The sequence below is a fragment of the Molossus molossus genome, unplaced genomic scaffold, assembly GCF_014108415.1.
Source record: "Molossus molossus isolate mMolMol1 unplaced genomic scaffold, mMolMol1.p scaffold_m16_p_16, whole genome shotgun sequence".
NCBI lineage: Eukaryota > Metazoa > Chordata > Mammalia > Chiroptera > Molossidae > Molossus > Molossus molossus.
Window position 1 is genome coordinate 24,781,565 of NW_023425351.1, and position 26,797 is coordinate 24,808,361.

The following is a 26,797-nucleotide window of genomic DNA, read 5'->3' on the forward strand; positions in this document are numbered from 1 at the left end:
TACACAGGCACGCCTCAAAGATATTGTGGGTTCAGTTCCAGACCACAGCAATAAAGTGATTATTGCAACAAAGCAGGTCACAGGGCTTTTTGGTTTTCCAGTTTCACCATATTGCAGTCTATTAAGTGTGCAACAGCATTATGTCTCAAAAACAATATATACACCTTAATTTTAAAAAGTACTTTATTGCTGAAAAATGCTAAGCATCAGCTGAGCCTTTAGCAACTCATAACCCTTTTGCTGGTGGAGGGTCTTACCTTCAATTTGTAAACTATACTATATCTGTGAAGCACAATAAAGTGAAGCACGATAAAACGAGGTGTGCCTATATAGATATATATTTATCTTTATCTATTCCCTCTCCCTCACCCCTCCTGGATTTGTGTCAAATATCTCTGTAAGAAATTGGTAACACTACTTGCCTCTGTGGGAAGAATTAGGTGACTAGAGAAGAGTGGAAGGAAAACATTTATTACTGTGTATTTCCTAAATATTTTGATTTAAAATATTACCAATATTTACCAATATTATATATTAAAATTTTTAAAATCTAACTTTTTATGAGTCCATTTGAACTCTACATATGTCAAGACAAAAAGGAATTACTCATTAGCAGAATAACTTTTGTGTACTGAGATCCAACATCCTAAAGGTTTACTCCCCTTAAAATAGAAACAAAAGCTGCCATCTACTAAAAGGCTCCCCTCTCCCTCATCTCAAGTTCAACATGAAGGCATGGACTACGACAGCTCACTGCCAGACCAGAGAGAAATAAAAAGAAGAGCAAAATTGGAACGTAATTGTTCAAGTGGAGAGAGGTGAAATGAAGTCAGGTCAACACCTCAACAGAATGTTAGGAAATTATATCTCATTTCCACTTCAGGGCGAGTTATGGGTCATGTTCCTAGCAGAGAATGAGACAGAATGAGACAGAGCCATCACACCACTTATCATTTCTTTACCTGCTTGGGAACTGTGCGAATTAAGTTTTTTTTTTTGTCCTCACCTGAGGACATTTTTCCATTTTTTGTACAGATAGAGGGGGAGGGAGAGAGAGGAAGAGACAGAGAAACATCGATGCGAAAGGGACACATCGAGTGGCTGCCACCCGCACGACCAACCAGGGCCGGGGACAAACTGCAACCGAGAAGTTAACTAACATTTTATAAAGAATTTGGGCCCTGGCTGGTTTGGCTCCGTGGTTAGAGTGTCAGCCCATGGACCAATGAGTCTCGAGTTTGATTCTGGCCAAGGGCATGTACCTTGGTTGCAGTTCATTCCCGGCCCTGATTGATGTGTCCCTCTCACATAAATGTTTCTCTCTCCCTCCCTCCTTCCCACTCTATCTGAAGATAAATAGAAAAAAAAAGTCCTCGGGTGAGGATTAAAAAAAAAAAAAGAATTTGGAACTCCTCGATAGCAAGTGTCATATAGAATTTTATAATCTTGTACTTTTTATATTTTACTTAAATAAAACACCAGTGTTCTCATTATCAGCAAGAAATTAAGTGTGGTACAAAACTTTGGGTGGCCATACTGGAAAGAGGTATGCTTTTGTTTTTGTGTTTTGATCTGGGTTTTGTCTATTATGTCCTGAAACAAAATTCTGTTAGTTCCAAGGACCATTCCATTTCTAGGAATTATCCTCTTATACTATACAAGAATTGCATTCTTGAAATGTTTCCAAACTAAGTCCATAGGGTCACTTTAAATTTGCAGTTACACTTCTCTTTACCTTCCAAGTTGAGATGAGTGCAGAACTTGTCCTGAACTGTTTTAATGTTAGCAATTCTTTTCACAAAATTCTTTGAGGAGAAAAATTTAGAAATTCATTTAACTCTTCATTAAATTACAAACACATTTATTCTTGAAAGAGTTCCTTCTTCACTTTATTATACTTCTATGGTTTTCCAAGAAGAATGAAGGGTGTTGCTAAATGGAAGCAAGGGGCTATAAATTTAAAATGGATACTAAATGAAACCGACAGCCTCGAAAGCATCTCCATAAATTTTTGTTAAACAGCATTAAAGATAAACATTTGTAGATTCTCTGGAGAGTGGTGGGAACATTCAGATCTCTAGTCAGTATTTACTAAATTTTTCTTTAAGAAAATTTGGGGTTGTAGTTGTGCATATTCAGTGAGAGAGTCTGAAAAAATTCCCAGGCAAATCAGATTTGTCCCTCTACTTCCTTTTGAGAATAACCCAGGTACTTAAATCACTGAGCAGTAAGTTCTCTCTAAAGCCTCTCTGCTAACCCAGATCAAACTGAACCTAAATTTGGTAATCGTTTGGTTTTGCTTTTTGCCTTACCATCCTGTCCCTTTGACTGACGTTAAGCCTTAATGGGTGTCATTGACATTTTTCATCCTTCGGATTAACAAATTTATTACACATCTTTAAAAAAACCACATTCTTTGTGTACAAGGCATGAAAGGTAGTGTTTTTATGTGGAAGGAATGTGTGCAAAGCAATTTGGTTGGAAAGGGTGAAAGGATGTTGAGAAAATGTCAATTGTTGACATCAAAATATGTCAGCTGGTGATGGAGGTTGTGTGGGGTTAAGGCAAACAGAGCTTCAATTTATTAACCTTAGGTCATCCCAATCAAATAGGTTTGTTGTTTCCCAAACCTCATGAGTGAATGAGAACATGTGTTTGAGTAAGAAAACAAGAATCTAAGAACAGACTGTGTAAGAGACAAAGTTCTTCAAGGGCTCAAGGTAGAGAATGAATACATCTACCTATGGCAGTCAGAGAAAGCTTTGAATGAGTTAGCATCTGAGACTGGCTCTTTTGACAGGTAAAGAAGGAGGGGTGGGCATTTCCAAAGGTGTGGGAAAAACAGCTTACTCTCATCTCCTTCAAATCTTTGCTCAAATGCTATCTTTTCAGTGATGTCTTCCCTGACCATTCTATTTACAGTTATACCCCATGCCTCTCAATCCTTTCCCCTACAACTCTGATCATCTTATATACTATAGTTTTACCTTTTATTGGTCAATCTCCCTTTATATAATATAAATTTCATGAGGAGAGGGATTATTATTGGTTTTGTTTATTGCGCTAGTCCTCAGTATTTAGAATGGCATCTGGCACGTGGTAGTGACTTAATATTGGAATATGTTTATATACTGTACAAACAAGGCTTAAGATTCAAACATGTAGGACATATCTGGGGGAACAGTGAATAGCAAGTTTGGCTAGATTTCTGAATATGTGTAATGAATAAACTTGGACTAAATCTGTAAAGGTTCTACAAAGTCGTCCTTTTTGTGCTCTGGATGACCTCATGAATATCTGTTTCTAAGCTCCTTGTCCTAAGGTCCAGTTTTTGTTCACAGCACGGTGTGTAAGTCATGCAATGTCCAGCCTGTGGTCGTCAATTAAGATCTGTTGAGGCAATGAGTATGTTTGTAAGTTCTCAGGCTATGCTACTTTCGTAGAATTTAAACTCCTGTGATATTCAGTGGCTCCACAGAGCTTATGCCCAGGAGTCCCAGAGATGGGATGAGTTTTAGAACTACTAGTTGTCAGAGTAACACAGGTATGGCAAAAAATAGACCCAGAATGTTGATAGGCATAAACTCAAAAGTTTTCCTTCATTTCTGAAACAGCTGTTCCTTGCTGGTGAGTAGCTTTCCATTATGTGGTGGGTTAGGGACCAGGCTCCCTTTAGTCTGTGGCTCCACTTGACACTAAGACCTAATCATAGTCATTGTACGGCCAGTGGATAGGGACAGAGAGGGAGTAGGTTGCAAAGCCATGATCTGTAGATAGCATTCTCCATTTCTGTTTGCACTGCACTGGCTGGAACTCACCCACATGTTTACTCCTACTATCAGGGAGGCTAAGAAACATGGGCCTCAAATAGTTAGATTTTTGGTGACTAGTCAGTATGTTCTTTTACTCACTAGATATTATCTACTTGAAGGGACCACCCAAAGCTCCTTTCAGTTAGCACAGTCTTCTTCAATAGATTCAGATGTGGCTCCTTATACTTCAAAATGTACAAATTAAAAGGCAAGTGATCTGCCCTTCTGCATCTTCCCTTGCCTCAGGTGCAATGGTGAGCAGAGACAGGACATCCACAGTAACATCCCCTTTGAATTGGGGAGGATGAGAGTGTGTTCAATCAGTGGCCTATGTAATAATGACATTTATATAAGGAACAGGGTAAATTGGCAAGTCACAATGGAAAACAGTATGGAGGTTCTTCAAAAAATTAAAAATACAACTACCATATGACCCAGCAATTCTACTTCTGGGTATTTATTCAAAGAAACCCAAATCACTAATTCAAAATTACAATACACATCCCTGTATTCATTGCAGCATTATTTACAATAGCCAAGATATGGAAGCAACCTAAGGGTCCATCGATAGACAAAAAAGTGGTACATATATACAATAAATATTACTCAGTCATAAAAAGGAATGAAATCTTATCATTGTGACAACATGATAGATATAGAGGGTATTATGCTAAGTGAAATAAACCAGACTGAGAAAGTCAAATACCACATGATTTCTAAATATGTGGAATCTGAAAATTAAAAACAAAACAAAACATACTTATAGATACAGAGAACAAATTGGTGGTTATCATATGAGATGAGGCTTGCAGGGGATGGGTGAAAAGGGGAAAGGAATTAAAATGTACAAATTGCCAGTTAAAAAATTAGTCACAGGGCCCTGGCCAGTTTGGCTCAGCGGTTAGAGCGTCTGCCTGCGGTCTGGAGAGACCCGGGTTCGGTTCCCGCTAAGGGCATGTACCTCGGTTGCAGTTTGTCCCCGGCCCTGGTTGGTCGTGCGGGTGGCAGCCACTCGATGTGTCCCTTTCACATCGATGTTTCCCTCTCTCTCTCTTCCTCTCTCCCTCCAACTTTATCTGTACAAAAATGGAAAAATGTCCTCGGGTGAGGATAAAAAAAAATTAGTCACAGGGATGTAACGCACAGCACTGGGAATACAGTCAATAATATTGCAATATCTATGTATGGTATCAGATGGGTACTAGATTTATTGGGTGATCACTTCCTAAGTTATATAAATATCTAAGCATTATGCTGTATACCTGAAACTAATATAATATTGTATGTCAACTGTAAGTGAAAAATTAAAAAATATATATAATTTACTCCCTGCTCTGGAGCAGTGGAGGGAGATCTTTGGTTGGACTGAGGCTCCGTTCTCTGGAAGGAGCTACCTGTCCTCTCATGGTCCTCCCTAGTCTTCTCGAGGAGGTTTTCCTTTGCCCACTATTCTTCATGACCACATTTGAAGTGGATACTGGTGAGTATGTGCTCCTTGGAGACAGAAGCTTTTGCAGCCTGCTTCTAGTTTGTTCAAATTTGTGGTCCTGATAGTTGTATAAGGTTTTATCTAGCAAAGTGGGGGGAGGGTTGGAGGGGGGTTCAAGTCTGTGATATTTTGGGCCACCTGTCAGAAACGAGACAGGCTTTTGGTCTATTTTCTTTCATTAAGTTTCATTTGACAGAAACCACATCCAAAGTTCTGTCTTAGGAGTAATTTTCAAAACTGTTTTATCATCATCATTTTACTTTTTTTCCTGGCCCTCATGTACTGACACTGCTCTCCAATTCAATGGAAGCCATGTTGAGGGCATTTGAAACAGTAGGTTTGTAGAAAGCTTAAAAGTAACTCCCTTTGCAAACCTGAGAAATCGTAATGGACCTTTTTTGCTTAGAACCTTTTGGAGTCTTATTTTCTTATATTTAGAATCTAGAAACAGTCTGGTTTCCCCGCTCTTTTATTCTCCTGTTTCCTTTTCATTTCTTCTTGTAAACTCATCAATTTCTGCCTAAACTCAGCTCTTTCTTATTATACCTTTCTGTAAGCAGTGAGAAGAACCAACACATGCTAACATCCTGGGCATTTGCAATTACTTTCCCTAGAGCTATAGGATCAGGAGACACTTTCTTTGGCTTCCATGTTCAGCTGATACTTTTACCAAATGTTTTGTTGCTACATAACACTGGTCTCTTTCTTTCCAGACTGTGATATCTATGTCCCTCCCATCGACTGCCCAACTGCTAAGCTAATGCCATATATTTTTGATTTGTTAAGGTAGCACTCTAGTGTAGCATGTGATTATGCTGAAGGGTAGTAGAATATGTCACCCCAAAATATGACTGTAGGACATACCACCTCAAAGAAGGCTGCTTTGGCACATTGATGATTTTGAGCTGTACCACTTGAAAAATAGCAAATGCAGGGAGAAGCTTTCTCTGAGATGCCCTTATCTGCCCAAAGACAGATCCACTAAAAGGAATTCAGTTGTTATAAATCCCCTCCCTGGGAATTTCATCAATCAGAGAAGATGGACTCTTATCAGAGGGGGAAGACTAGAAATGATTCCATTTCCAGACATACTTTGTCATAAACTATCATGTTTCTATTCTTCTAAGGACCTGTTCTTTCTTCCCTAAAAAATATTTATTCTCCCATTAAAGGTCTATATCCTCTTTTTTTCATCCATTAAGATGGTATTTAAATCTGAATTCTAAACCATCTTGGGGAATTACCATCACAATCATCGCTGGGTATCTCCCATGTGTACATGAGGAATGCATATTAATAAACTTCTATTTGTTTTTCTCTTGTTAATCTGTCTTTTACCACAGGGATCTCAGCTAAGAACTAAGAAGGGTAGAAGAAAAATTGTTTTTACTCCCATACAATGCTGAAATACATTATTATGACTCAAATACAAGAGAAGTTTATTCCTTGGTCACATAACAGACAAAGGTGGTGTTTCTTGAGGGTGGGCAGCTTTCCTTTCCATGGTGATACAGGAATCCAGAAATTTCCCATGTCATGGCTTCTCCTCCTCTTGGGCCCTGTTGTTACTGTCATCCAGGCAACAGAAGAGGAAAGAAAACATGGAGGGCGAACATTCTTTCTTCAAAGGCTTGGCCCAGAAACAGCCCATATCGTTTTTGTATGTTTCATTGGCTATGCTCAGTTGCATGGCCACAACTAACTAACTATAAGAGAGGTTGGAAATAGAGTGCCCAGAAAGAAGAGAAGACAGGATTTTGTTGCATAACTAATAGTTGGCCACACAGAGGTCACTCCAGGAATCTCTGCAAGCCCTGAGTCCTTACATCCTAACAGACATACCACTTATAGTTGTGTGACTCTACACTGTTTATTCATCACAAGCTCACATTTACTGTGATCTTTGATTTTCCCTTCTGTATGACTTATAGTCTAAAAATTTGTAGGCATTACTCTGTATTTATCCTTAAGATAACTTTAATTTCTGCATTTTATAACCTCCTACTGTTTAATTAATTACCAGGAATTTTGATGATAACACCCTCAAATAATTGCTCCCACCTTATCCATTCTGGTTTCATGGATTATTCAAAAGTTTGATGAAGGAAAAGGTAAATATCACTGGTCAGAGAATGAACTTTTGTGACTTATTTCTCTTATATTCCTCATCAGAGATTAAACCAACTTGTAATTGTGTGATATAGACCTTATTTGTACAGATTGTTCAGAAATAAATTTCTTCATGTAATATCCTAAGTCCTGTGACAGTCAACATTTTGTATACTGTGTATCACTCATCTTGATCAACCTTGATCAGTTGCTCTCTTGACCAATAAGGGCTCTTAAGCTCTTGAAAGAAATTGGATGACCCTAAGAGATGTTATTATTCTAAAATCAATGTGTGTGTGTGTGTGGGCAGATCTCCTGCTAATTGGGTACCCTTATAGCCTGGTCTGTTTACCTGGAGTCGGAGACAGGTTAGAAAAAAATCATCCAATCAGAATTGGAAAGAAAAAAACAAAACAACTGAAAAACAGGAAGACAGTCTAAGAGAACTGTGGGGCAACATGAAATGTAACAACATCTAAATCACAGGAATTCCAGAAGAAGAAGAAAATGAGCAAGGGTTACATATATTTGAGGAAATAGTGACAGAAAACTTCCCTAACTTTGGTGAATCAAAAAGGCATATAAGTTCAAGAAGCACAGAGAGCCCTGAGTAAGAAGAACCCAAACAGGCACACACTGAGATGTATAATGATTAAAATGCCAGAAATAAAAGACAAAGAGAGAATCCTAAAGGCAGCAAGAGATAAGCAACAGGTTACCTACAAAGGAAACCCCATAAGGCTCTCAGCTGACTTCTCAACAGAAACACTACAGGCCAGAAGGGAGTGGCATGAAGTCATCAAGGTCATGAAAAACAAGGATCTGAATCCAAGACTACTCTATCCAGCAACACTATTATTCAAAAGAAGGTGAAATAGCTTTCCAGACCAAAAAAAAAAAAAAAAAAAAAAAGGCTAAGGAAATATATTAGCACTAAAGCAGCACTGCAAGAAATGTTTAAAGGACTGCTAAATTAGTAGAAGAAATAGGAAGAAAATTTTGACACCAATAAACAAAAATGACAATAAATAAGTACATATAAATGATAACCTTTAATGTAAATGGATTAAATGCTTTAATCAAAAGACACAGAGTAGCTGAATGGATAAGAAAGCATGACTTATATATATATGCTGTTTACAAGAGACCTACCTCACAGCAAAAGACTCACATAGGTTGAAAGTGAAGGGATAGAAAAAATCTTCCAAGCAAACAAAAAGGAAAAAAGAGTTGGGGTAGCAATACTCATATCTGATCAAATAGACTTCAAAATGAAGTCCATAACTAGAGAAAAAGAAGGCCACTACATAATATTGAAAGGATCTACCCAATAGGAAGATATATCCTTGGTAAACATATATGCATCCAACATACAAACACTGAAAAACATTTAAAAATTTCTGGAGGACTTCAAACAGGAAATTAACAGCAATACAATCATAGCAGCAGGGACACCAACAACCTGCTGACATCACTGGATAGATTCTTGAGACAAAAAATTAGCAGGGAAACAGAGTCTCTAAATGATGCACTATATCAAATGAATTGAATAGATGTCTACAGAGAATTACACTGCAAAACTGCAGAATTCACATTCTTCTCAAGTGCACATGGGACGTCCTCAAAGATAGACCACATGTTAGGACACAAACTAAGTGTCTATAAGTTCAAGAAGATTGACATCAGATCAAGCATCTTGTCAGATCACAGTGGCATGAAACTGGAAATCAATTATAATAAAAGCACTCAAAAACATTCAAACACATGGAGGCTAAATAGCATGTTATTAAACAATGAATGGGTTACCACAAAGATCAAGAAAGAAATTAAAAACTTACTGGAAACCAATGAAAACAAACAACAATATAAAATCTATGGGATACATCAAAAGCAGTCCTGAGAAGGAAGTTCATAGCACTATAGGCCTACATCAAGAAACAAGAAAAATTTCTAATTGACTTTCTAACCCTGCAACTTAAAGAACTAGAAAGTAAACAAAAAGAAAAACCCAGAGCAAGTGGAAGGAAAGAAATAGAAAAGGTCAGAGCAGAAATAAATGACATAGAGACCAAAAAAAAAAAAAAAATCAAAAGATCAATGAAACCAAGAACTGATGAACCCTTAGGCAGACTCACCAAGAAACAAAACGAGTGGATACAAATGATCAAAATCAGAAATGAAAGAGAAATAACAACTGATACCACAGAAATATAAAGATTGTTAACAAATACTATGAACAATTATACGACAACAAATTGGACAATATAAGTGAAATGGACAAATTTCTAGGAACACATAGTCTCCCAAAACTGAACTGGGAAGAGATAAAAAACTTGAAAAGACCAATAACAACTAAAGAAATTAAAGACGTAATCAAGACTCTCCGAGCAAACAAAAGCCCAGGCCCAGACAGCTTCACAGGGGATTTTTCCCGAACATTCAAAGAACTAATACCCATTCTCCTCAAACTATTCTAAAAAATTAAAGAAGAAGAAAGACTTCCAAACTCGTTTCATGAGGCCAGCATAGTTCTAATTCCAAAACCAAATAAAAATACTACAAAGAAAGAAAACTAAAGGCCAGTATTCCTGAGGAATATAGATGCCAAAATCCTGAACAAAATATTAGCAAATCAGATCTAACAATATATTACATAAATTAATCCCAGGTAGGATTCATCCCAGGGATACAAGACTGGTACAATATTCACAAATCAATAAATGTGATACACCACATAAACAAAATGAAGAATAAAAACCACATGATCATATCAATAGATGCTGAAAAAGCATTCTACAAAATCCAGCATCCATTTCTGATAAAAACGCTCAGCAATGTGGAAATAGAGAGATCATATCTTGACACGATAAAGGCCATATATGAAAGACCTACAGCCAACATCATACTCAATGGGCAAAGACTAAAAGCATTTCCCTTAAGAACAGGAACAAGATAAGGATGCCCACTTTTGCCACTCTTATTTAACATAGTACTGAAAGTCTTAGTCACAGAAATTACACATAAAATAAATAAATAAATAAAAGGGATCCAAATGAAAAAGAAGAAAGTGAAACTGTAATTATTTACAGATGACATGATATTGTACATAGAAAACCCTAAGACTCCATCAAAAATCTACTAGATTTAATAAACAAATTTGGCAAGGTAGCAGGATACAAAATTAACATCAAGAAATAAATAGCATTCTTATACACAAATGATGAACTCACAGAAAGAGAAACTAAAAACACAATCCAATTTACCATTGTGGCAAAAAAAAATTAAGATACCTAGGAATAAATTTAACCAATGAAGTAAAGGACCTATGTGCAGAAAACTACAGGATATTGAAAAAAGAAATAGAGGAAGATATAAAAAAGTGGAAGCACATACTTTGTTCATGGATTGGAAGAATTAACATCATTAAAATGTCCATACTACCCAAAGCAATCTATAGATTCAATGCAATCCCCATCAAAATACCAACGGCATACTTCACAGAACTAGAACAAATACTTCAACAGTTCATATGGAACCAAAAAAGACCCCAAATAGCCACAGCAATCTTGAAAAGTAGGAGGGATCACAATACCAGATTTCAGGATATACCACAAAGCCACTATAATCAAAACAGCCTGGTACTGGCACAAGAACAGGCAGATAGACAAGTGGAACAGAACAGAGAACCCAGAAATGGACCAAAGGCAATATGCTCAATTAATATTTGACAAAGGTGGCAAGAGCATACAGTGGAGTAAAGACAGCCTCTTCAATAAATGGTGTTGGGGAAATTGGACAGCTATATGCAAAAAAATGAAACTAGACCACCAACTTACATCATACACAAGAATAAACTCAAAATGAATAAAAGACTTAAATGTGACTCATGAATCCATTAAAATCCTAGAAGAAAATGTAGGCAACAAAATTTCAGACATTACACACTGCAGAATTTTTAGTGATACAATGCCTAACGCAAGAGAAACAAAGGAAAAAATGAACACATGGGACTACATCAAACTAAAAAGCTTCTGCACAGCAAAAGAAACAGCCATCAAAATGGAAATGGAAACCATTGTATGGGAGAGCATAATTGCTAAAAGTACATCAGATAAGGGATTAATTTCCAAAATATATAGAGTGCTCATACTACTCAACAAAAGGAGGACAAAGAATCCAATTAAAAAATGGGCAGAGAACCTAAATAGTCATCTTTCAAAAAGGACATACAAATGGCCCAGAGACATATGAAAAAATGCTCAATGTCACTAATTATCAGAGACGCAAATTAAAACCACTGTGAAGTATCACCTCAAACCTGTCAGATTGGCTGCCATCAGCATATCATTAAACAGGTGTTGGCGAGGGTGTAGAGAAAAGGGGACTCTAGTACACTGCTGGTGGGAATGCAGACTGGTGCAGCCACTGTGGAAACCAATATGGTGTTCCTCAAAAAATTAAAAATCGAACTGCCATTTGACCCAGTGATCCCACTTCTAGGAATATATCCTAAGAAGATTGAAACACCAATCAGAAAGAATATATGTACCCCTATGTTCATAGTAGCACTATTTACAATTGCTGGGATCTGGAAACAGCCCAAGTATCCATCAATAGCTGGATGGATAAAAAAAGCTGTTGTGCATATACACAATAGAATACTGTGCAGCTGTAAGAAAGAGAGATCTCTTATCATTTGAGATGACATGGAGGGACCTGGAGAGTATTATGCTAAGAGAAATAAGCCAATCAGAGAAAGACAAATATCACATGAGCTGACTTATTGGTGGAATATAATGAACAAAATAAGCCGATGAACAAAATATACCCAGAGACATAGAAGATGGGTACAGATTGACAAACCTCAGAAGAGGGGGACAGCGGTAGGTGGGGAGGGGAGAGATAAACCAAAGAACTTATATGCATGAATGCATAACCAATGGACATAGACAACAATGCCAGGTTGCAGGGGATTGGGAGGAGGGTGTCAATGGGAGAAAAAGGAGAAACATCTAACAAAAATAAATTAATAAAAAAACAACAACAACAACGACAAACAAGAAAACAAAAGCAGATACAACTACATCAAATACCAGGTATATAAATAAAATGATCAATGAATGATGAAAAAAATAAAGTACATAATTGATTAAAAAATAAAATCAATATTGTGTGTTTTTAAAAAATAATCTGTCAACTACTTACCCTAATATTTTTTCAAATACATATGATAAGCTATAAGATCTGTGATATGGAGAGTCAAGCTTAGATTTGTGAAAATAGAAATACCATGCTCATTATCACTATTTCCTCCCCAATATCTCAGTACCTCCTCCACTATTCACATAGTCATATTAAAAAATTGATTTTCTAAAACAGGCTTAGATAATTTAAACACATTATTAAAGAATAAAAAAGCAAGGTGGGTTGCTGGAGGTGGCGGGAGAAATAACTGATTGCCCATGGCCATACCACCTTTGGATAAAATTTTGAAATGAGCCCTGTTTGCCTCTGGCATGCTCCTAGCTCCCTCCATTTGGATTTTCTATTTTAACCCATCTACTCTCCCAGTCTCCTTTCTTATTCTCAGCTGACCACCAAATATAGGCATACCTCATTTTATTGGGCTTTGCCTTATTGTTATTCACAGACGTTTCATTTTTTACAAATTGAAGGCAAGATTCTACACCAACCAGAATATTATAACTTGCTTTATTGTGGCAGTCTGGAACCCAACCCACAATATCTCTGAGGTACATCTGTAATTTCAGCAAAAGTCTTTTCAAACACGGTAAAGATTTTAGGTAAAACTTCACCCTTAGGTTCCTCAAAAAATTAAGAATAGAGTTACCATATGACCCAGTAACCCCTCTATGGGTGTCTACCTCCAAAATTTGAAACCATTTATTCATAAAGATATGTGCACCCTTACACTCATTGTAGCATTATTCACAGTGGCTAAGACATGGAAACAATGAAAGTGTTCTTCAATAGATGATTGAACCAGCTCTAACCTGCTGGCACTCCAGCGAATTTCTGTACCATTTAGTGGGCCACTGACTCTGGAGGCCTGGATCTCAGCCATGGAGTTGAGGGAGGGGGGAGGGGGGAGGGAAGATGCTCTATCAAGTTTTTGGTCTTCTCCTCCTGTTCCTTTCCTCATCTCCAGAGGTAGCAGCTGCTCTCTTCATTTGTATTTCTGCTCTCATGCCTTTCATAGTCACCATTTACTGGTTAATATTACTTTATATTAAAATTTTTCTGTTCAAACTATTGGTGTGGTTTTCGCCTCCTGACTAGACTTGACAGATCTTAGTGCTCACTACAATGTTTTGACTAAATGAATGGGCTTACTACTTACTCTAAGCTGGGCTCTGGATAGGGTGGCTGAAATTTTGGTCCAGGGAGAAATGGGATTATTAAATGAGAGAAGAAGAATATATCCTGCTCTTCCATTGTTTATCCTCCATCTATTTACCCTTTGCCGAAGGGCCCAAAGTTTTCTCCCTCAGTGTATCATCTACCACACTATCACCAAAGGCTCATCCTGGTCTCTTAACACAGAGGCATCTCCTGACTCTGCTCCCAACATCATCTCTCTAAGGGAGTGAACAATCAAGACTTTGTGATGCCACCTTTCAAAAATCACCAAGCCCTACCTTGGGTCGATGTCTTTACACTGCTAGATAATGTTCTATAATCTGTACCTTCTTCTTTCCTCTCTATCAAGAATATGATGCTGATTCTTAGCCCAGATCAGTCCCCTTTCAAAATGTGACTGAAATGTGAAAGAATAGAACACTCATAATCAGATAGCCTCAAAGAAAATGCAATTACCAGAAAGAGAGCTAAGAAATATATTTTTGGGACCATGGGAATTTAATCACTCCACATTTATACAGCTAGAAAAACAAAAATGGTAGAAAACAGGAAACTTCTTTAATCAAATAAAGTCTTTGTGGTTTTGGCTGATGAATATGCAAAAGCTACTCTGAATATTTTTTAGGGCACGGAGAATTTCCACAATGGCATTCGTAATAGCTGTTTTTAGGTTATAAGAAAGAAATGGATTTGTTAATCAAGTAGTATGTTTAAGGCTTAAAGAAATACAGACATTTTTGATTATACAGAACAACAAATTGACTCCAAGGCAAAACACCTGAGCTCTGATTTTCAAATTTAAATATTCCTGTAATTAGCATTATTGTATTCATTGAGTTAGTCAACACTGAAGGCACGATCTTACAGTTATGTGAAGCTCTCACAGAAAACTGCAGATCTTAGAGACAGTTTTCTCAAGAAATGTATCTATTACCAACCTCTTACAGAAATCCTATTTCCTCCATAAACTTCCTTCGTAATTGAACAGAGACAACATTCCCCACCTCACACCTTTGATACTCCCGTAACCCATCATTCTACAATAATTCATATTCCTACCTTGATTTTGCTTTTATGATCTTGTTGAAAGTTTATTCAGTCACACATATTTTTTTTTATTAGAACCCAAGTTACAGTTGTTTGTATTATAACCAAAGGCAAGTAGGTAGAAAAATGAATTACATTTGCTCGTCCATTCAGGACTTGTTGAGTGCCTACTACAGCTAGGCACCAGGGAAACAAGGATGAGTGAGGCATAGATCCTACATAAAGAATGGTAAGCAACCTTTGCTCTCAGGGAGTTCTCAATTTAGTAAGACGGACACAGCATGTGAACAAATAGCTACAGTATGGATATATGTGTTCCAAGCTACAGGTTCAAATGTGGGAAGACCAACTCTTCCATATTTCCCTACTTTACAGATTAGGAAATGGAGACATAGGGAAATTAGGTCATTCACAGACACCTGCATGACTCAAACACGGAAGAGACTAGATATAAACACAGGAAATACATCGCTGTGGGTTGTGCTGTTCTTAATTACCATGCTAACTGCTTTCCACATTTGACTTTATAAGAACTTACACAGTTAAATATTTTTTTAATCCTCCTCTAAGGATATTTTTCCATTGCTTTTTAAACAGGGTGAGAGGGAAGGAGAGAAGGAGAGGGAGAGGGAGAGGGAGAGGGAGGGAGGGGGAGAAAGAGAGAGAGAGAGAGAGAGAGAGAGAGAGAGAGAGAGAGAGAGACATTGATTGGCTGCCCCCTGCATGACCCCAACAGGGGCTGGAGATTGAACCTGCAACTGAGGTACATGCCCTTGACAGGGAACCAAATCTGCAACACTTTGGTCCTCAGGCTGATGCTCTAACCATTGAGCCAAACCGGCCAGGGCATTAAATATTTAATAAGTATCTTTGGATGGTGATAGTTAATCCCTTTAGTTCATTAACACTCACTTATATTCTTGTGCCTTGATGTCAGCCATTAAGGTAGAACCCACTTTCATTTCAGAAAGATCAACTCAGTTATAGTATGGAGAACAAATAGGAATCATAGGTGAGGCAAAGAAAAGGCAATTCGGGAGACTGGTTCAATTCAGGCTAAAGGCAGTCGGGGGCCAGAAGTAAGGCAGTGGCGTTGAGAATGCAGAGGAGAAGTTAGGGAGCTGCCGTCTTCCACATTGGATTTGGTAACAAATTGGAAACGGATGTGTGGGTGGGGTTGGAGTGGAGTGGGGAATAGGAGGTGTGGTGAATTATAAAAATGACCACAAATTCTTCTCATCAAGAACTGGAGTCTGCTTTTTCACTCCATTAATCTGGGCTGGCCTTGTGACTGTCTTTGGCTGGTAGAATGTAACAGAAGTGATGTTATCTGAGTTCCAAACTTGGGTTCAAGGAGCTTTGTGAATTTGCTCTCTCTTACTCCTGGATCCCTGTGAGCCCTGAGTAAATAAGCCAGGCAGGCCAGCTAGATGATGAGAGGCATGTCCTCTAGTTGTCCTGTCACCCCAGCCCTCAGCCTGCCAAACCCTGGACAGGGGAACAAGGCAATGGCAGCTGCGAGAATGAGCCTACTTGAGGTCACCTTCTGTGAGAGACTCTGTTGGACCTGGTCTTTCACACTATCCAATTACAGATATTACTTTAGGAACGGCAGTTACCACCAGCCAGTGGGAGCAACTACTACTTCTAGTAAAGTTTAAAAACTAGTTCCAAAGCAGGCTGTTTTAACCTCAAAACTGAGAAGTCCTACAAACAGAAAGGAAACTTAAAATACTATGGGATTAGCCCAAGGTCATGTTGTCAATCTACTTCAGTAAATTAAATAAAGGATCACTGGGGTAATTATTATAATAAGACTGTAGAGGATTTTTTACTTTTGAAAGAATGTTTCTAATGTACCACTCACCTCCACACATATATGGTATTGTTTCTCTTAATTTGGTTTTGTTATTGAGTTTACTAATTACCAATAGCCATACAGAGGGAGAAGACTGCATGCCATGTCTGAAATTTATATTCCTGAAATTTAATCCATAATTGCATTTGGACGTCTGCCTCAGTTATAAGCAGCTTTTCCTCTCTTTCAAAATGCCAGAGAAATAAAAAGTAATGTTGCTTCATTTCTTTACAAAGCCTTTAACAAAAAGATGAAAATGCTTTTTTCTGCCCCAAGTGTACTGACAGATCAAAGTTTTGTTTACTTCCTCACTTTTATCTCTTAATCTCATTCATAATATTTCTGTGTATCTTTAGGTAGCTCACTTAGTCACTGGTTTTTTACCGCCATTGTATTAGATTTTTGTTGCTAAATTACCATAAATTTAGCAGCTCAATTTTATTATTTCATCATTGTGTTTTCTTAGGTCAGATGTGGCTTGATTTTCTGCTCAGCATGTCATGGGGCTAAAATCAAGGTGTTTGCTCAGGCTATGGTCTTATCTGATATTCAGGATCCTCTTACATTCCCTCTGGTTGCTGGTAAAATTCATTCCCTGTGGTTGTAGGACTGAGGTCCCTGTTTTCTTTCCAGTCCACTGGGAACAGCGAGAGGCCTCCTACGCTTTCTTGCTGTGTGGCAGTTCCCTGCATGGATGTCTAGGCCTGCAGAAGTGCATTTGTCTTATTTCCTCTCTTGCAATCAGCTGGCGAAAACACTGTTGTTTTAAAGGCCTCACATGATTGGGCCAGGCCCACTTGAATAATCTTTCTTTTTCAAGGTCAATTGATTTGAGACCCTATTTACTTGCACAAAATCTTTTTATAGCAGGAACTAGATTAGTGTTTGATGGAGTACCCGAGAGAAGGTGTGTATATACCAGGGCCAAGAATCTTGAAGGCCATCTTATAATTCTGACTACCACAGTCATGATTAAGATATCCTTTAATAGCTCTGGTCTGTGTGGCTCAGTTGGTTGACCATTGTCCCATGCACTGAAAGGTTGTCAGTTCGATTCCTGGTCAGGGCAGATGCCCAAGTTACAAGCTTAATCTTTGGTAGGGTGTGTGCAGGAGGCAGCTGATAGATGTTTCACTCTCATATCAACGTTTCTCTCTCTCTCCCTCCCTCTTCCTTTCTCTCTAAAACTCAATAAAAAAATTAAAGAAAAAATAACAGGCAGTATTTAAAAAAGAATATCCTATAACAGCATAACCAGGGTCTAATGAAAATGGGGGCAAGTAACTCCCACAGCATGAATTCTATCACCCATTATTTTCCTCATAAATTTCCCCAATCAATTAAATAATCCAGTTGGATGTTTGAGCTTGTCTGCTCTTCGGGACCACAGATGTTTGAAGCTCCTGTAGGTCCAGGTGTATGACTTGGGAGAAGAGAGCAGTTAACGACAGCACAGGGTTGAGGAGGGAGATAACACCTGGGAAAGGCAGCAGCAAATTTCACATTCAAGACAAAGAGAAGAGGTGAAGCCTTCTTCATAGGACTCGACCTTTCACTCAGTGATACCTCACAAGCTAGCTAATATTTTGGGGCTACGTTTTAGTTTGTAAAAATGGCAAACTTCTGGATATGGGACAGTTTTTTTTTTTTTTTAAATCATATAGCTCTCTGATGAGAAAACTGGAAACAGAAGCATCATTAATTTTTCTTTCAACAAGGATGTGTCAATTCTATAATAGGAACTTGTTCTGTGGTCTTACATAAAACCATTTCTATTCTTTCAGAGCACGGGTAATTTGTGAAGAAATGTGGGCAGAACATGGTGTTCAGACTCTAATTTTACTCACCTGCAAACTATTCCCCTTCCATGACAAGTCGATTTAAACCATGGCTATGCTTTTACTCAACAATTTAATTGATTGGTGTGTTCTCAATCAAGTTGTCTGGAGGGCGTGGTTTTCTGTTTAACTTTCTTGTTTTAATTCTTCAGCAAAACCATAAAATTTAATTAGGAAAGTAACCAGCTTTGTAGCAGTTTCACATCTAATTAGCTATTCTCTGACTGTACCTTCTCAGATTCTGCTCAATGTTGCACATACATTTTGCATTTGTTCATGTTTCAGATAAGACACTGTGAATTTACAGCCTAAACATGTAGTCTAATCACTTTTCACTTTTCCAGAGCCCCTTGGTGATAGCTAGTGAAATCAGAAAACTTAAAGCATTCATATATGCACCTAAGGGCCATCAAAGGCCAAGATGTAAGGTTGTTACCATACTGTGTACATTAGTGTTCTATTGCTGCAGAGCAAATTAACCACAGCAGCTTAAAACAACACCCGTTTATCATCTCGAGGTTCTGTAGGTGAAGTTCAGGTGCAGCTGGCTGGATTTTCTCTTCAGGGTCTCACTGGGCTAAAATCAAGGTCCTAGCTGAGCTACGATGTGGTCTGGACCTCAGGGTCATCTTCCCAGCTCATATAGTGATGGTAGAATGTAGGACTGACATCTCCATTTTCTTTCTGCCTATTAGTTGGGGATGACTCTTACCTTCTAGAGGCCAAGGGCATTCCTGATTACGTGGCTCTCAAGGACAGTTTACAGCACACCGGTTGATTCTTCTTTGAGACCAGTAGGATAATTTCTCTGATTTCTTTCTCTATGAACAGCTGGAGAAAACTCTCTGCTTTTAAAGGGCTCACCTGGTCAGGTCAGGCTTATCCCAGGTACTCTCCCTTCTACCACATAATATAATATGTCAAGGGAATGACTATCCCATCCTACTCACAGGTCCTACCCACACTCAGAACAGGGATTATGCAGGCGTGTACTCCAGGGGGAAGAAATCTTGGGGCCACTTGAGAATTCTGTCTACCACACTCTGTGTTAGGGAAAAAAGGCAACTAAAGGCTTTCTGGCAAACCCTTCTCCCTCCCCTCAAGAGGCAGTACACAGGTGTGCAAAGGAGCTGTTAACAATGGCTCCAATTCAGTCCATCAGCTCTACAGGGCATAAGATGACAGGCAGTCCTATTCTTCTTCTCTGCAGGTTGCTTTCTCTGCCTGGCCAAAATTCCTGCTTTTAGTAGTGTGAGTGAATCACTCGCTGGAAGCATTTACATAAAACGACAGCAAGTTAACATGATGTTTTTAGAGCAAAATTTATTCAAGCTCAGTGCCTCAAACTTCAGCTCAATAAAACCATCTCTTTTCTTTTTTTTTTGTTAATCCTCACGCAAGGATATTTTCCATTAATTTTTAGATAGACTGGGAAGGAGGGAGGGGGAGAGAGAGAAACATTGTTGTGAAAGAGACACCAATTGGATGCCTCCCGAATGACCCTGACTGGGGCAGTACATGCCCTTGACTGGGAATCAAACCCATGACCCTTCTGCCTGCCGGCCGATGCTCTAACTGCTGAGCCAAACCAGCCAGGGCATAAAACTATTTCTTTAGTGAAAGGAAATGAAGAAATGTGCAGAGTTAACATAGGAGGCCCAAAACTGCTACCCTTAGAAAGGCCTGCTTGCAGGATGGGCCCTTAGCTGGCCTCTGGGAACCTAGATCTTGGGAGGGTGTCCCCTCTCCTCACTGAGAAGAGTGGCTAACTGCCTAGAGCACCTTGGACATTCTAGTATCAACTTCCTTTCTCCCTCACTACCTTGCTCCCCTCTTCCTCACCAGCCCCTTCCTCCCCTCTCTCAATGTCATCTAAGCTCCTCCACATCCAAACCATTTCCTCTGCCTTTCCTTCCCCCTCCCCTGTTTATTATTTTTCCTTCAGGACTAAATGAATACAATATGCAGGAATGTTTTTCTTTAAGTGTGTACAAAAATGCGTCCAATATAAATGTGTTGTCATTCATCAGTGTGCACAGTCCTAGCCATATTCAACATCTTTCAGTTCCATTTACTGTGATTTACAAGAGTTTATAAGTAACCCTCCTAGTCCTCACTGATGTCATTTTATTGCTTTTGATAATAGTAAGTAATCACATATATAACAATGCAATTGTTTTCATAACTTTGTAAGGCCTACCATGTAATATATTCACCAATTGAGGGGAAAATCCTAATTATTCTTTTCGATATTTGGTTAAGAATATTTTTTTCCCTAAAATATTGGACCCCAAGGTGTAAAGTGGCTATTTTATTTTTCCAGTGGTGTATCCAAAACACAACTGCAATGGAGGTGGAAACTTCTACTTGAAACTGGCTTTGCTTCTTTGCAACTTTTGAGGCCCTGATGGATTGTGTTGATAGTGTTCGGATACTGCTGCTGAAAAGGCTATAATGGGGTTGATGATCAGATAAGATAAGACCAGAGAAGGTTAATGTCAGTGGACAGAGCAGAGATTCCTTTGAGGGAGAGAGGTGGGTTGGGAGATGCCCAGCAAGCACAGTCTCTCTGGAATTGGACAAACATCATAACAATTTGGGGATAAGCTCCTGCATCCTCACTCCAGGCTCTTATAATGAGACACCAGCCTTAAACTGAACAGTGCATGGGTAGGGGCTGGGGGTGAGGGAGAATAAAGAAAATTAATACATTAGAAATTAAAAACGTCAACTGAAAATAAATTCAATATTTGAAGGAAAGATGTCAAAGAGATAAATCAAACCAAAAATAGAAGACCAAAAGTTTGATAATTACAAATGTTTCCAGAAGCTACTGAGTCCATCCCTCCTCCCTTAGTCCTCATCCCAACACCTTCTCCAGGTACACTCAGGTAGGACTGCACTCCAGTCATCCAGGACACATGTTTTTCTAGTCCATATGGAAGACTAGTAAGACCTCTTTGGTAGTCTGCTTTGCTCTTCATGAAAATGCAGCTAAACCACCACATTTTATGGGCTCACTTCTCTTCTTGGAAGGCAAGCAGGGAAAAGAGACCATCACCACACTTTCCATCACAAGCCTTTAGCTAAAGTTAACACTCAATTATATGCAGTAATGGGAATGAGAAAATCTCTAACTCTAAAATCCATAAAATCCATCAAAGATCCCTTCAACCTTTGCCAACAAAATTCTCTTATCAAATCCACTGAATCATAGCAAAATTAATTAACTTCAATTTCTAGCTGTTATTTTCTTCAACTCACTTCTTGTTGAAATTTTAATTAGAAGTAAAGTGTCTAGGTGATTAGCAGAAAGATTTCAGGAGGGAAATGTGAAACTCTGGAAATTATAAACCAAATCCATGCATTCATTAAACAACAAAACATTTGCTGAGCTTCTAGAATATTTCAGAGACTCACTGAAAATACAGCAATGAACAGAAATATACGAGCTCTTTCATGAAGATTACATCCTACTAAGGGAGCGGGAAAGTAAATAAATGAACCAGTAAATAGATGATGGGTCAGATATATAATAATATTTGAATAACATTAACTACCCTTTAGGAGCTCTTTCATATTCTCTCAGAATTTTCTTCCCTTGGCTAATTAATTCCAATTATTCAACTCTAGTCAGTAAAGTCCTGTAAACACATTATAAACACAATGATAAGTGAGTGGGCATTCTCTTACCTTAAGCTGGTGGCATATTTTCTTCAGTGCATATGCTTCCTCTTCTGTATTGGGGATAAGTCTTATCACCTTATCACTGCAAGAAAGGAGGAAATGGTGATATTTACCTTTCAAAATGAAGATTTAGCCATCTCTATCTTTGTAGTTTTTTAAAAAACTGCCCCTGCATTTAAGAAGAAAAACAGCAAAACTTTGGACTGGCTGATGGACTATTTTACCCAGTTCTTGTTGCTCACTGATTGCATTAGTTTTTTTTTTTATCTCTGTCTTAAAATCACTTGTTTCTTCTTCAGCTTTTGAAGACTACAAACTCACACTTAAGCAGGGAAAGGCAGGAAGAGTGGCAACAAGACTAGAACTCTTCTGAATACCCCAGAGTGGATACCAAGAAAGAAATTCTTGATGACAGAAGAAAAAACATACTTTAAACACACACACACACACACACACACACACACACACACACTGCTGAAAAAGAATGAGAGGACATATAGAATCCATACACTATGGACCATTCCTGGTTTGGATTCTTCCCACGTTAAGAACAATAAAGATAAGCCCATCTCTATGGGGCCTCTAATTTCTCTAGTACAGTGCTTCCTGACTGGTATGTAGAATCCTACTGGAAGGCCATCAAATTGTTTATAGGTATTCCATGTGACACTGATGACTCTAAAATTTTTAAAGTGATAACAATTTTACATCATTTTCTGCAGCCATTAAAATGATACCACAGTTGAAGTTATATTTGAACACTCTCTAACTGTCTTTCCATAAAGATTCTGGATTGCTTAAGAAGACTGCAGGTGTCGTGCCATCTGTCAGAGAGTTGTCTGTGGTGGTGACCTGTCCCTCTGGTGTGCCACACAGGTACTATCATTCTGTATATGTCATGATGAAGACAGGTTGGGAAGCACACTCTAGTGTATAATAAACAACTGTCAGTATGTTTTGAACAGAGTAGACACATTAAATATTTAATGGATTGGTGCAAAGGCAATCATTAAGAATTCTTGGCTTCCAGAGGAAATGTAGAAAAAACTAAATAAAGTACAACAGAAAAAAAAAATTTCATAACCCTCTATGGCATTTTATAATGACAGAAGATAAAGTAGAACATCATTAAGACCATATATATATATAAAGCACAACACAAAAACTCTAGCAGTTCACCCATAACTTCTGTCTTCAGCCTGACAGGTGTGCTGGAATCACGATGGGATTTGCATGCTTTTCCACGGTTTTACTTAGATGAATAGCAGTTTCCAAGGCGAGGCAAGATTAATAGGGAGGGCATTAGGGAGGTTTCCAGATTTACTGGACAATGATTCTTTTATTTTTATTTATTGTTCTTATTGATTTTGGAAAGAGAGGAAGGGAGAGAGAGAAACATCAATATGAGAGAGAAACATCGATCGGTTGCCGACTGGGGATTGAACCCACAACCTACGTATGAGCATTGACAAGTGACATTTTGGTGCACAAGATGACACTCCAACTAGCTGAGCCACACGGCCAGGGCTGAACAATGATTCTTTAGGGCTGTGTATTCATTTCTAATCACTTTAGCTGTGTCATTTCAAATGATCTTATTGTACCTTTGTTAGGCCTATGAATTAAAAGGTCCTTGGCTTGCTCATGATAACTTAGTATGTTTTACTACTACCCTAATCTGGCTTTACAGCTTTGGTTTCCTCAAAGTCACAGAAAATAACCTTTCAGCATCTTTTTCTGGAAAGAATAAAAAGGAAGTAGAAGGAAAGAAATAATCATCAAGTCACTGTAATACAACTCCAAATATGACCTTTAGAATTGAAATGTAATTACACCTTTTCTCTTTTTCATTTTTGATACACAATGCACTGACCTTTGCTTTCCTGGCTTCATCAGATCCTGGCCTCTTCTACCAGACCCATTATAATTCCTGGCCGAGAAAGACACCTCTGCGGGGCGATATGGTTGTTTCTGAGGGATGGATCACTTGGCATTTTGCTGGAAACTCCTCCATCGGGCCCTGTCAGCTTCCCAAGAGTACAAAGAAAGCAATCTGCAGCCGTTTCACAACCGTGGGAAGATGAAGAGAAAATGTAACCCTGGTGATTGCTGAAATCTAGCTTTGTCATTCATTAAAAAAAAAAAAATCATTTCAGCTCAGCTTGTAGAAATTCTCAGGTGCAACTTGAGAAATGTGTTTATTACTGTTTGATTACTTATCAAAGAACAGAGAATAAGGAAAGCTATTCAGGAAAATCCATAAAATGTCTTACTTTTTTACAAGCCAATAAATTATAGGGGTAGACTAACCAGTAACCCAAAACCAACAAGAGTTCTTTATTCAGCATGTGAAGCCCAATGACCCCCAAATGCCCCATTTGTCTCACCAAACAGAAAGCTTGCTCTCCCTAGATCTGATAGCTGGCCGTTTTTGAAGTGAACAATAATTCAGTACTACAAATAGGTTTCAGGTAGTGAAATAGCGACTGGAACTTAGAAAAACCAGCTGTGAGCAAGTATCAAAGAAGATGAACTGAGAGGCTTTCTAATGTATCAGTATTTGATCCGCTAGGTGGCAACATCAATTTCAGACCCCTTGACTATCCTTTGGGAATAAGATGATGGAATCAAAGATCTGAACATGGTTGAGGTTAGAGAGGGGACTGGGTAACTGTACATGTATTTGTACAGTTATTTCTAACTCAGACAGCCTATATAAAGTTGTCAGCAAAAAGCAGAACAGTGTTTTTAATTACAGTTTAAGTATATAATATAGAGGTAGTATATCTCAGATAAGTAACCTCATGATATACTTAAATTTTGTCCCCTTGCCTTACAGGACAAATGAGGTTGTGTGGCTATCATGCTAGCATCAAGTTTCATTTTGAGTTAGATTACTAATCGTTACGTATAGTAGCAACCACATGGACGAGATCATCTTAAGTAAATGCAATCCATTTTAAAAGTGTATAACAAGAATGTGTGCATCCAGAGAAAAGAATCTGGCAAGAGAACACCATCGCTAACTTTTTACAGTCTTCTGGGCCTCTGAGTCCTCCTTGAAGTGATGAACTCCCACTCACCTTTTCACTTTATGTCATTTGAGTTTGATGACTACCACATTTACTAGGACACCCATGGAAGGACGTCTCTGTTTTACGGGCAACTCGAGAGTCCTCCTCATCCTCCTTTTGAAAGACATGGATGAGATACTCCAGAGTTTTGCTCTGGCTCCTAGCATGGCCTTTCACAGTTGACCCCATTATTAGACTCTAAATTTCTCTACTTTATGAATCCATGCTTGTAAAAATCAAAACATGACAGAGGATATGAAACAAAGTTCCCCTCCCAGCTCTCTTTCAACCTTGACTTTTTATCCTCCCCTAGGAGCCTTGCTAATAGTCCCTCATGACTCCCTCAGACTCCTCTCTGCATTGACACACACACACTCACACCCAACAGTCTGTTTGTTTGTTTTTTAATCCTCACCGAGGATATACTTTCATTAATTTCTAGAAAGAGTGGAAGGGAGAGAGAGAGAGAGGGAGAGAGAAATTGATGTGAAAGAGAAATACCAATTAATTGCTTCCCATATGAGCCCCGAGCAGGGATTGAATCTGAAACCTAGGTATGTGTCCTGATTGGGAATTGAACCCACAATCTTTTGGTGTATGGGATGACGCTTCAACCCACTGAGAAACCTGGCCAGGACACAACAGTCTATTTTATGGCATTTAAAAATACAAATTTGCTTTAATTTTTCACTGAATATATTGGTTTTAAAATACTATTTTAAAAATAGACAGTTGGATTCTATATACCAATATTTTATTTTGGAGTTTTATCTTATATTCATACAGAGATTTTTTTTAAAGTAAACGTTTTATAAACTTAAAAAATCATGTTTGTTTTGAATCACCCTTATATGTTTTGGAATCAGAATTATGCTAGTCATAGAATTAATTGGGAAATTTTCCACTTGTAATATGTTTTGACATTTGAATGACACAGACATTGTGTTTTTGATTGTTTTGTAGAATACACACAAATTTTTTCAAGGTGGCAGCTCCTCTTCCATTTTGTGTGGGGAAGGGGGAACTTGAAGGTTAGATATCTATCTTCTTAATTCTTCTGTGGATATTGGTCTAGTCAGTTCCCCCCACCCCCCAGCTTTTGGAGTTAATTTGGGTAATTTACATTTCCTGGAAACCATCCACTCACTTATATAAAATATATTAATATACATTACTAATTAACATTATAATTGGCATCTTATCTTTGTCCCTTTTTAGTGTCCTAATGTTGTGTTCTTTTTTAAAAAAAAATTTTTTTTTTCTTTACTGATTTTAGAGAGAGAGGAAGGGAGAGGGAGAGAGAAAGAAACATCAATGAGAGAGAACATCGATTGGGCATCTCCTATATGCTCCTCCCTGGGGATTTGGCCCACAACCTGGGCATGTTCTCTGAGCAGGATCTGAAGTGGTGACCTCTTGGTGCATGGGTCAATGCTCAACCACTGAGCCACATTGGCCAGGCCTTTTTTAAGGTCCTTAATCAGACTTTCCAAAAATTTTAT

General features: G+C 38.2%; 1 protein-coding gene across 1 annotated transcript in view; it reads right to left on the reverse strand.

Annotated features, from left to right (window-relative positions):
• Positions 1 to 26,797, reverse strand: part of CPA6 (carboxypeptidase A6) — a 313,464-nt gene that overhangs the window by 156,199 nt on the left and 130,468 nt on the right. The window contains exon 2 of the mRNA XM_036264316.1: positions 22,228 to 22,303. Coding sequence (XP_036120209.1) covers positions 22,228 to 22,303 — 76 coding nt within the window. The remainder of the gene's footprint in view (positions 1 to 22,227; positions 22,304 to 26,797) is intronic.